This window comes from Aphis gossypii, chromosome 2, assembly GCF_020184175.1.
Source record: "Aphis gossypii isolate Hap1 chromosome 2, ASM2018417v2, whole genome shotgun sequence".
NCBI lineage: Eukaryota > Metazoa > Arthropoda > Insecta > Hemiptera > Aphididae > Aphis > Aphis gossypii.
In genome coordinates, this window is record NC_065531.1 from 65,259,953 (window position 1) to 65,271,425 (window position 11,473).

Genomic DNA, 11,473 nt, shown 5'->3' on the forward strand with positions numbered 1-11,473 from the left:
TATTTTTAATTATTCTAGTCTGACGACGAGCGCGGTGCGAGACGGTACGACAGCGGTCGAAACGATCTATAATACTTATGATATTATACCTGCAGTGATCTTCGACCTTTTTGACTCGAGACTTACGTTGTGTAGGTAGGTAATTGATTTAAAAAACTATTTTATGTGTGTAAAAACTGATGGATATTAAATTTGATCAGTTATTTTTAGTATTATTAATGTTTGTCGTATTCGCTTCACAGTTTTATCGTGCACTATTCAATGAAATACACGTTTTTACCATATTACGTTTTTTTTTTTTTTTGTAATCAAAATAGCTACCTAATCAAGAGCTAGTTCTAAAGCTCTCACGTGACACGAAATCAGGTCGTCGTCAGTCAAAGGATAACGATAGCATGTCACTGGCCGTTAAAAAACGCAAAAATTTCGGAACCGGAGCCGAGAGACGACCTTGGCAGCGTGGAGAGGCCGCGATGTCCACGGTAGCCACACTGGCGTTGGCCTGGCTCCAACAGTTCGGATGCTGTGAGGCCGCGGCCGCGGTTAACGGCACTCTGTACGGCGCTGTTGGCCCGCCGCCGTTCGTCCACCCGGCGTGGATGGACGTTGGAGGAAACGCGACATCCGTGGGCCGGGTGGACGTGTGTGCGTTGAACGCCTGTGAGGCGTACGTCAGGATGCGCGACGACCTGGCCAATGCGGTGCGGCCGATCAACGACAAGCTGCGCGGCGAAGACGGTGGACGGGGAGGCGTGGCCGGCGACAGGGGCGCGCTGCTCGAGGCCAGGCTACAGCGGTTGGACAGGCGACTGCGATCCGTCGAACAGCCCGGCGAGTATATTATGTTTTATAATTCTACGCGTATTCCGCGATTAATCGGTGTTCAACGTACGTAAAGCGTTTATTATTATTTCAAAACGTCAAAAGACGTTCACCGACTAAAATATGTCATTTTATTATTTCTCTCGTTGTAGGTTAACACGTCATTATCACGATTTAGTCGATTTAGATATAGGTACGTTTAATTATATGAAGAAGTATTCTGTTATTTTTTGTAAATACGATGTTAAAATAATATCGAGTTGAAAATCGTTGGAAAATACGCTCAAACCCTTTAAAATCAAACGGAAAATAGTAATTATAATATTTAACAGCACAGGTACAATAGGTACATTTTTTTTTTTAATTGTGTGAATGCAATAAACAATACATAGCTTTAAAAGGCATCCCATCGCATTTCAATAAAGATTCCGATCGCTGGTCAACTAAAACCCTCGTTGACGGCATTTCAACGAAATTATTTTTTAGTAGCCGGTACAGTAATACAGTTTACTATTATTATTGTAATAATATTTATAATTTATCAAAATGTTGACTGAAAAATCAAATTATTTTGTGATTAAAAACACAACGGTAAAGTGGTGGTTTATATTCAATTTGTGTAAATGAATGTGTCACCTGCTAAAAATAAAATGTGCAATTTTTAATTCAATGTCTTATAACTAACAATTAGTATAATCTAATACTTATAAATTATAAGTTATGATTCTAAAATCTATATGATATATTATTAATATTTTTTAATGGGTATAATTAATATACTTTAGTTTATTATGATGAATCGCGTAATATGATCTTATCTAATCGTCTATATTGTGATCGACTAGTGTATAATAAGTTTGTATGGAAATGTATCCAGCTGAATCACACGCTCTTGTTTTTACTTGAATAATGTGATAATTTAAAATCTGAATTTTAGAATTTTTAAGTAAATTAAAATACTATATTTTCAATTAGGTAATTATATTTTTTATACTATTTAAGTTATGTCCTGTATTGATGCAAAATTTTGTTTTTGAAATGAAAACCACTCCTCATTATATTTTATTTTTTTTTTTAAACAATTTTCAATGAATATTATAATTACTAAAAACATTTTAATAAATCAGAAACTAATTGTTCAAATTGCTATTTAAATATAAAACAGTATTCACAATTTATTGTTAAAAAGGAAAGTTTTTACTTGAAAAACAGAAGTTTATATTGCTTCGTAAGACTCTCTGTATAGTACAAGAGATATAAATATTTGAAAAATTAGTCTTTAAGTATAAACTTTAAAATTCAAAATTTAGAATTAACAAATGCATTATTAAGGTGGAAAAAAAAGGATACTCGGAAAATCATTTTATATATTGTTATAAGTTATTACTTAAATCATAAAATACGTAATATTACATAACTTATGATATGCATCAATATTTATTATTGAATACGGTTGGACACAATATCGTTACTAAATATTAAAAAGTGTAATAATGTTGACGATAATCTATATAATCGTTTCAGTATGGACAATCACGTCCGGAGTCTCTCGATGGAAGCGTTGTAATTACGGACCGTGCAAGTGCAGAACTGAAACACATTCGGTGAGCTGTTGGAGAAAGGACTTTGAAGAAATTCCACCGGGCCAAACACTGCCGTACGACGTTAGCGCAATGTAAATATTACGAGAATGTCGTTCAATTCGTATTACATTATATTATAATAATAAAACACTCGCTGAACCCGGAGTTGAAACATAACGTTATAAACAAAATATCCCCTTCCGCTGTTTAACGTATATGATTACGCGCCGATGATGATTATTAAATCATATCGAATGATCGTTTCGAAACTGGTAAATTCGCACTTTTTCAACACGGGAGAACGTTTAAAAATACATTAAACAACAATAATTCGTCGAACGAGGCCACTGACTCGGTAACTATAATAGATATAATAATATATGAAAAAAAAAATATTACCAGAAGGAAGGTAGGACAGTATATTAAGTTCAAGAAGAAAGAAAAATATGATTATGTTCCACTGTTGTAAAACTAATACCAATGTTGATTACAGTTTTTCTTTTTGAACCGCATTTGCAGTGTGCAACATAAAAAATCGTGTTAAGACTAAACCGTTTTCCATTGTTGACATTGTCTTGTGCAACAGTTTAAAAATCTCAAAATGTGTACACTACAAAAAAGCAAACGTGATCTAAAAATGTATCATTTGGATCAAACACTTCATACACGCCTAGATTCGAATAAAAAATAAATAAATAAATGAACGATTGAGAAATATTTATTTCTGATTAGAAGTAGTTTCTATTGACCTCTTTACATTTTATCATAATAATATTGTGTTATTTATTTATTTAATATTATTCGGTCAACACGAAGTCCTGAATATGAGTAGTAATAAGAATATAAGACGATAAATTGTCTGATTAATAGTGTTATGTGGTGGGTACCTAATTCATAATACTATAATTTAGGTACCGATAGGTTAGAATAGATATATTATGTTTATTTATGGAATCTTACTTCAATAATCGTTTATCATTAATCTACCATTATTTTACACTCTCTATTATTAGCTAATAACAATCATTAGAAAGAGATAAATAATCAACTTTTACAGTCTAGTAAAAAAAAAAATTATATTTTTATTAGATCTAGGTGTCGTTTAAGGCGAATTGGATCAATTGCAATTTTCAAACGTACTTATATAATATTACAATGGAAAGATTGTATGTTATAACGAAATATTTGGTCCGTTATCTACAAATTATCTTATAGTCGTATTTTATATTTTACACCGACTATGATTTTTATTTTTCAGTGACCTGAGCACTAACAGTATAGTTTCCCTGCATAAAGACACATTTAAAGGCCTGACAAACTTGACTGAGCTGTAAGTGAATTTCCTTTAAATTAAATATGATAAATATTAAATATATAAATTGTGTGTACGATATAAATTCAGTGTTGAGCAATAAATAAAATCAGTTAGATAAATCATTAAATTACATTCTAAAAAATAAATTATATAATATTATGTTAATTATTATAGAATATTTTTATATTTACCCATTTAGATAGATTTACATGAAAATTAATTTAACATTTCTTAAAAATTATTAGTGATTTAAGAAAACATCCTTCCTGATGTGTTGACTTTGTTTTACTAACATTACAATTTGTCAAATTTACGTTCATCAGAATTCATTTTATGATGTTAACCAAGATATTAGAGTCAATTTACTTATTATCAAAATTAAAAGTAAAAATATTATTAAAATCTTATCTAGAACATCTCATAGATTTTTATTGATATGTTTTATTTTATTTTTAAGAGAGTTATAGCTATGTAAAATATTACATCTTAAAAATACTCTTAACTCTCTTGAAAATTATAATATTAGTAAAATCCCATAAGATTCCCTAGATATAATATTCTCATATTTTAATATTATCGATACTAATACAGTGTTATACTCCCTACTCCCTATGTAATAAAAAATGTAATATAATATATTATTATTAATTGTTTTTTTTTTTTTTAATGAAATATAAAAACAATATCTTAATTCTATCTAATTTGTTTTATTCTCAATTCTATATATAGATGAAAAATAATTTTCGGAGCACAACACTGGATAATATATAATACTTAGAGCGCCCGAGCGTTATGCTAAATAACTTACACACATGTACTTTCTAGGGACCTGACGGATAACGATATCGACTATGTACCCACAGCCATTTTCAACACGCTGGAAAACCTTACAAAACTGTAACATAATTTATAATATATTATATATATTTGTGTGCATTTTCAACAGTTTAAATATCGTTTTGCATTGAAAATTTTAGGCGGTTTCACAGGAATCACTTGATCGAAGTACCATTATTGTTCAAAAGAAACACAAAAATACAAATATTGTGAGTTTTTTTATGTTATTAATATAATAATAATAATAATTTATTCAACCTGTGTTATGTATACTATATGACTTACATGTAAAAAAAATGTAAAATATAATTTTTTTCTTCAAATAAATTATAGGATTGTTGCCTTGAAACATAATAATAATATATTGTGATACGCAGGTATTAATACAAATTGTAATGTCGGGTGTTGAATTATTACATAATCTCAAGGTAGTTGAACTAAATACTGTTAGATAATAGTAAAAATATTAAGAGAGATTTGCAATCCATCAAAATGGAGACAAAATAGAGAAAAGTTAAAATAAATATAAGCCTAGTTAATAAATATGTAAAAATTACAATCTTAAGAGTTTAAAATTGCATAGTTTTTTTTTTATGTCTTCGTATTATTATAAAATATGATTTAGTATGACTTATTCAATAAATATCGATTACATGAATAAATAAGAATATTATGGTAATCGAACTCATATTTTAACTGTACAGTATAACAGGTAACTGTTTTATGTACACATATTTATTAACAATGTGTATTATTACTTCTTAATAACATATTTATAATGACACCATTTCAATTAAAATAGTTTAACTTTCTACATTATGCGCTTCATATTATTATAATGATTTGAATTATATTCTATACTTAATATCAGTTTCTCATTACGCACAACCTAACACGATCTGTATTTCGATTTTGTTCTTGTACATAACGTAAATAATTAATAATGATCAATTTAATTTTTTATTTTGATGAGCTCAAGTAGTATGTCTAAATCGGTTTAATATAGATTTAACTGCCAAGTAATAGTATGTGACTCTGTTAGAAAAACATTACATCGTCATTAAGCATTATTAATTCATCGATTAATTGCTTAAAATCGGTTTTTTCCTAGTACACAAATTAGTTTTTAATAACACTACACGCATTTATATACTATACTGAGTATAGTAACAGTATGATACACTGAAAAGTCAACAAATCAGCTGCTAGAAAAAAAATGTATGACGGAAAATAGAATGAACGATTGGAGAAAGGCTGATTAAAATTTTTAAACCAGTTCTATATTTATCGTTATATAATTTTTTTTTTTGCATAAATCGTTTCATTTTAAACTACACCTCATATTGACTTTATATATTAAAAACTGTAATATAACACGTAGGCTGCGAAGGCAGATTGGAGGGTATACAATTTAAATATATAATATAATATACTGATGTTTATTTGCGCTAGAAAAATTATTACCATGATAAAAATTATTTTTCAACGAATTGCAAACATAAAAATTGCATTTTTATTACAATTTTATCGAATGTTGGATTATACGATGCATTATAAATAATGTGAATCAATATTCCTTATAATATAATATGTTGACATAAATAAAAAATATAGGTATATAAAAAAATATATTTTATTTTTAGTCTCTATTATAAAGTATAATCGAAGCGTTAATAACTTGAAAACATTATGTTTGTTATGATTACATTATATGGAGAAAATAGATACTAGTACTATTTCACACATTTGATGATAAATACTTGTCTATGATCCCTGTTTAAATTACAATTTATTGAGATTTTGCTTTACAAAACTAATAGTTAATTTAGATATATTAATTTACTCCATTGTGATTATAAATACATAACTATAGGCAAATATTTGTATTTTGTTTAAATAAATTATTTACAGCTATTAGGTAAATCAATGTACTCGTATTTAAGTATAATTCTATAAGTCATTAACAGTTAAATATGTAAATTCTTATTTTTGTTTAAATTTAATTATTTCATTATATTATATAACAACGCTTGTTAGGGCGTGGATATTAGCAGGACTTATTGTACATTATTTGTTTCAATAATTAAGAAAATAGCTAAGTTCCGTATAATTTGGTTATAAACGAATAAAAATATTTTCAATTTTATTTATAATATTAATCATGGATATTTCGTTAGTTTTAGTCTCACGATTTTAATAACACGTTTCGACTACTTCAGCATATTTTGATGTTCATTGACAAAATGCTATGATATGATATGATATGATATTACTGTTTTTCTTTATCTGTTCAAGTTGAGACATACTGCATTGATAAACATACATCTTTTTTTTTTATAACTAACCGAATATTTTTTTTTCGTCTAGTGTCCATTGTTGACTAATACGTTTTATGTGATAGCTTATTGATTTACTCGTTTTTATATACCGGATACCCAGCGATATGTAATTTCGTTTGAACACTTTACAATATTCCATTAATAAAATATCATTATATTAAATATTCTGTGGAATTAACATAATTTACTAAATAATATGTATCTAAAAAAAATATAAAGTCATACATCATAATAAGTAATAACTATTGAAGTTTAGTGTTACTCATTTTAAAATAGATTAACTTCGATGATATTTTTAAACATTTAAAAATTATAGAAATTATTGTGTTATTTATATTCTGATAATCTATATTTTTAAAATCATTGCCACGCTGTATACCTATATATTATATACATTGAAATCGTGATTCACTTGTCAATACATTTGTTTAATGATTCATAGAATTTTTAATAAGGTAAATTAAATAGTGTGTTTGAAATATTTTTATTTTTTACTTACAGTATTTAAAATTATCAAAGTATAATCGTATAATAGTGTTAGTGACTTTTCGTCATTCACAAATTTTCAGCTAATTGTTTAACATAATTTATTATATACCTATATGATACTATATTCTAAATATCCCTACATTATACAAGAAGTATTTAATCTACACTTTTCTAAGTTATGCTTTATTAAGCTAAGCAATATGAACCCAATTTAACAATTTAACCTTATTTTATGTACATACGTTCAGAGACATGTCAATGAATCATATAAAACAACTACCGGAAACGTTGTTCCAATCGACGAAAAATTTGGTGCTGTTACATTTATATGGAAACAAAATAGAGGTCTTTCCGAAGTCGATATTCAAAGATCTCAACAAGTTGGAAGACCTCGATTTGTCGGCTAACTCGTTGTTAGAGATATCGTCTGACATATTTCGAGGAGTGTCGTCGCTCAAAAGGTTGAAATTGCAAGAAAATCAATTGCAACAACTACCCTTGGGTAATGATAAATCAATTGTGATAATCGAAACACCATAAGCAGCAATATTTAGAATAATGATAATGTTGTTACGGTTTTGTAGGAGTATTTGACGACGTCGAGTACTTGGAAGTTTTGTCCTTGAGGAACAATCGCATATCGTTTATTCGTCCTGGGCTGTTCAACAATATGCGAAGATTGGTGTATCTAGACCTAACCGAAAACTGGATTAACTTAGTGAGTGATATAAATGATATAATATTATCGTAACTAAAATAACGATAATATAACATTTCCATTTATTGCATAATATGTTTTACGTACAACATATAGCTTAACGGCAATGAGTTCACTGACTTGGTAGCCTTGAACGAACTACATCTCGGTCAAAATTACTTGGAATTCATACCGGAACGGACGTTCAAGAATTTGGCGTCTCTCGAAAAACTTTACCTCTTTTCGAACAACATCCAACAGTTGGACGTCAACAGCTTTTACGGTTTGAAAAATCTTTCGTCGCTGTTTCTTAACAACAATGTGCTAAAAATTATCGACGACAGGCTTTTCGAACCGTTGATGAATCTCAGAAAATTGTAAGTTTTTCGAATTCTTATTAAACAAAAAAAACATACAATTATTATTATGTTTATAATAAAAGTATATTCTTATTCCCATTAATATCAATACGGTTTATCCATATATAATTTAAATAATTGCCTTAATTATTACACAATATGTCAATATCTAAACCCGGTTGACTATTGTGAAGTTTCTGAAAATCGGTTAGTTGCTGAAACATTAAATTCTGTCTATTTATAAATTGTTGTAAAAATAACATTAAATTAAATACACAATTAAATTGAATTGTCCTTAATTTATATTATCATACCTAATAATAAGTATCTATATAATTGAAATTCAAATGAATATTACTACTCGTATTAACGATTTTATTTTTATATTTAATGTTTGTAAACACAAATAAATTATAAAGCTGTTAAATATTATTTTAAAAACATAAACATTAGATGCTTGGTTTAAATTTGTATTTAATAATATGTATTACGACACGAATAGATAAAATTTTATTCAAATAATAATTTTATAAATATATATTAAATATATTATCATAAGATACTGTTGAAAACATATTATAGTACAAATTATGATTATTGACTCAGCGCTTAAAAATAATACGTTATTTATTTATTGTTAACGTATATACCTCATAAAATAAACTATATTAAAGTAACCATTTTTACATCAGGTGATTTTAATTATTTTGTGATAATTAAAAAATAAATAATAAACAAAAGGACTTAAAACTTATAATTCTTAGAAATCATATTAATTTCTACACATCGTGCAATTTTCAAATAGTTACTCATTTTAAACTATTCACACCATCATTGCGTGGAATTTTAATATTTTCTTATAAGTATAAGTTATACCTACATATATCTTATATATGATATGTGTTTTTAGTAAAAATTGGATCAACTAACCGACTTAAAAAAATATTGAGATATTGAGAATAATACAACTTAATAATATTATAGAACATGGGCTATCCTAGGTAATATAAACATATGCTAATCTACCTGTCTCTTTCGTTCAAAATCGTTTTTCGTATACCTACAGTGATTTATTATCATAAATTTCAAAATATGTAACACATAATCCATTACAGTGATTTATTCAATGACAACTCGAATCATCTAAACTACTAAACCGAGTTTCCTTTTTAACATATATACCTAATATACTTATCTTGTTATCATAAACTGAGTGTTTTAAGTTTTTATAATTCAAATTTTAAAAATAAAGTAAACACGTGTTATTATAATTGACTCATCGTTGGTTATTAGATAAATGAGTTTTTAATAACAATAAAAACTAAAAAGTGATTCCATGGCCTTGGAATGTGATAGTAATTACCGAAAGGCATATCAATAGCTTTTGAGTGGAATTCTAGACATATTTTACGTTATCTTAAGTCGATAGGCACTGTACTCGACATTGTTCTGGCAAACTATTTATTATTTTAAACACTTTTTATGCATTAAAATATTAATAAATTTATAATATGTCTACTGATATTATACTAAACGAATAAATTAATTACGTGAATACGTCTAATACTATAAATCCCTAGGTGTTATTTCTTATAGACCTCATAATATGACGTAACACATTGAATTAAATAAATAATAACTATATAAGTGTAAAATGACAATGATTTTATTTTCAGACACATTGACAGCAATAAATTCCAATTTCTACCAAACGACTGTTTCAATCACCTACCAAAGTTGGAATCATTGAAACTGTCTAAGAACCCGTGGCATTGTGATTGCACAATATTGTACTTGGCTAGGTAATGTTATGTCATAATTAATTAAGTTTTATTTAATGTTATTCGATTAGTCGAACAACGTGTAATTACACATAGCATCGAACAAGTTGGACATTAACGATTCTATTAACCGTGTAGAATAAATCAAAACTTGTCGCGTTTCAAATATAAAATTAATCCTACGCGGAATCTTTTAAATAATGATATGATTCAATACATTAGTTATTCGACGAGACAAGTGACACCACACGGTTTGATTCTAGTGTTCAATAGAAAAAGAAAAAAAAATTGTAATAAGCCACCTTACCGTTGATTGTAAAAAAAAAAAAAAATTAAAAATTAAAAATAGAAAATAATAATCTGTGTGTACAATTTTATCGAATTGATAAAATTTTACTGTCAAACGCTGCGAGTATATTATATTTTTAACAGTATGACAGACCAGCTGTTTGGTGTTCAGTTTTAAGATTACAATGCGTTATATATACACTAATTACCAATATGTGTGATGTGTTCGACACATAGGATATAATGCGTTGTTCGTCACCTCAGATAGTTATACAATATAAAACCATAAAACGAAACGGTGACTAGTGTTTTAGTTGTAGCCGCAGCTCGTTATGCTCTTAAACGGGTCCGATAAAAAATATCCAATAATTAAAGTCGACGAGTTTCGTGGTACTGATAGATAATTATACGATTATAATAATATTATAATATTATATTATTATTATTTTATTACTATTGTTTTATGCGAATCATAGAAATAATATTATAATAATGTGCACGTTGCCGGAACTCAAAATTCAAAACGCTTTTTATTTGTTTGTTGTTCGGTTTCCGTCTGCAGATGGCTGCGGGCGAACAGGCAAAAAGTGTGGGACTCGAACCCGACTTGCCGAGGGCCCAGGGACCTGGGCGGCAAGCCCGTCGAAGACATGACCTTTGAAGACTTGTGCGACGGCCAATGGGCGAGCATGGTGAAGCTTACACCTCGCGTACCCATTCGATAAACGGCGGCGGAGAAGGAGGCATATAATATTATATCGTTATCATTATAATATATACATATATATTTATATATAGTATTATAATGTACTGCGCGTAAGAAATCGCGATTGATTTAATGGCTTTTCTTGACAATTCACGTTCGAGTATATTATATGTATATTATTATATTATATTGTGTGCGTGTGCGGACGCGTATTATTGTTTCTTTTGTTTTTAATTGATCGTACGGTTTAATTGCGA

At 28.1% G+C, this 11,473-nt stretch overlaps 1 protein-coding gene across 1 annotated transcript; it reads left to right on the forward strand.

The window, feature by feature from the left end:
- LOC114124042 (leucine-rich repeat-containing protein 15-like) lies at positions 1 to 11,406 on the forward strand. The gene is made up of 11 exons (XM_050199542.1): positions 1 to 135; positions 318 to 831; positions 2,347 to 2,497; positions 3,664 to 3,735; positions 4,546 to 4,617; positions 4,698 to 4,766; positions 7,634 to 7,887; positions 7,970 to 8,103; positions 8,200 to 8,459; positions 10,118 to 10,243; positions 11,073 to 11,406. The coding sequence occupies exons 2-11, from the start codon at positions 396 to 398 to the stop codon at positions 11,233 to 11,235; spliced, it is 1,737 nt and encodes a 578-aa protein (XP_050055499.1). The 5' UTR covers positions 1 to 135; positions 318 to 395; the 3' UTR covers positions 11,236 to 11,406.
- Positions 11,407 to 11,473: the final 67 nt, after the last annotated feature.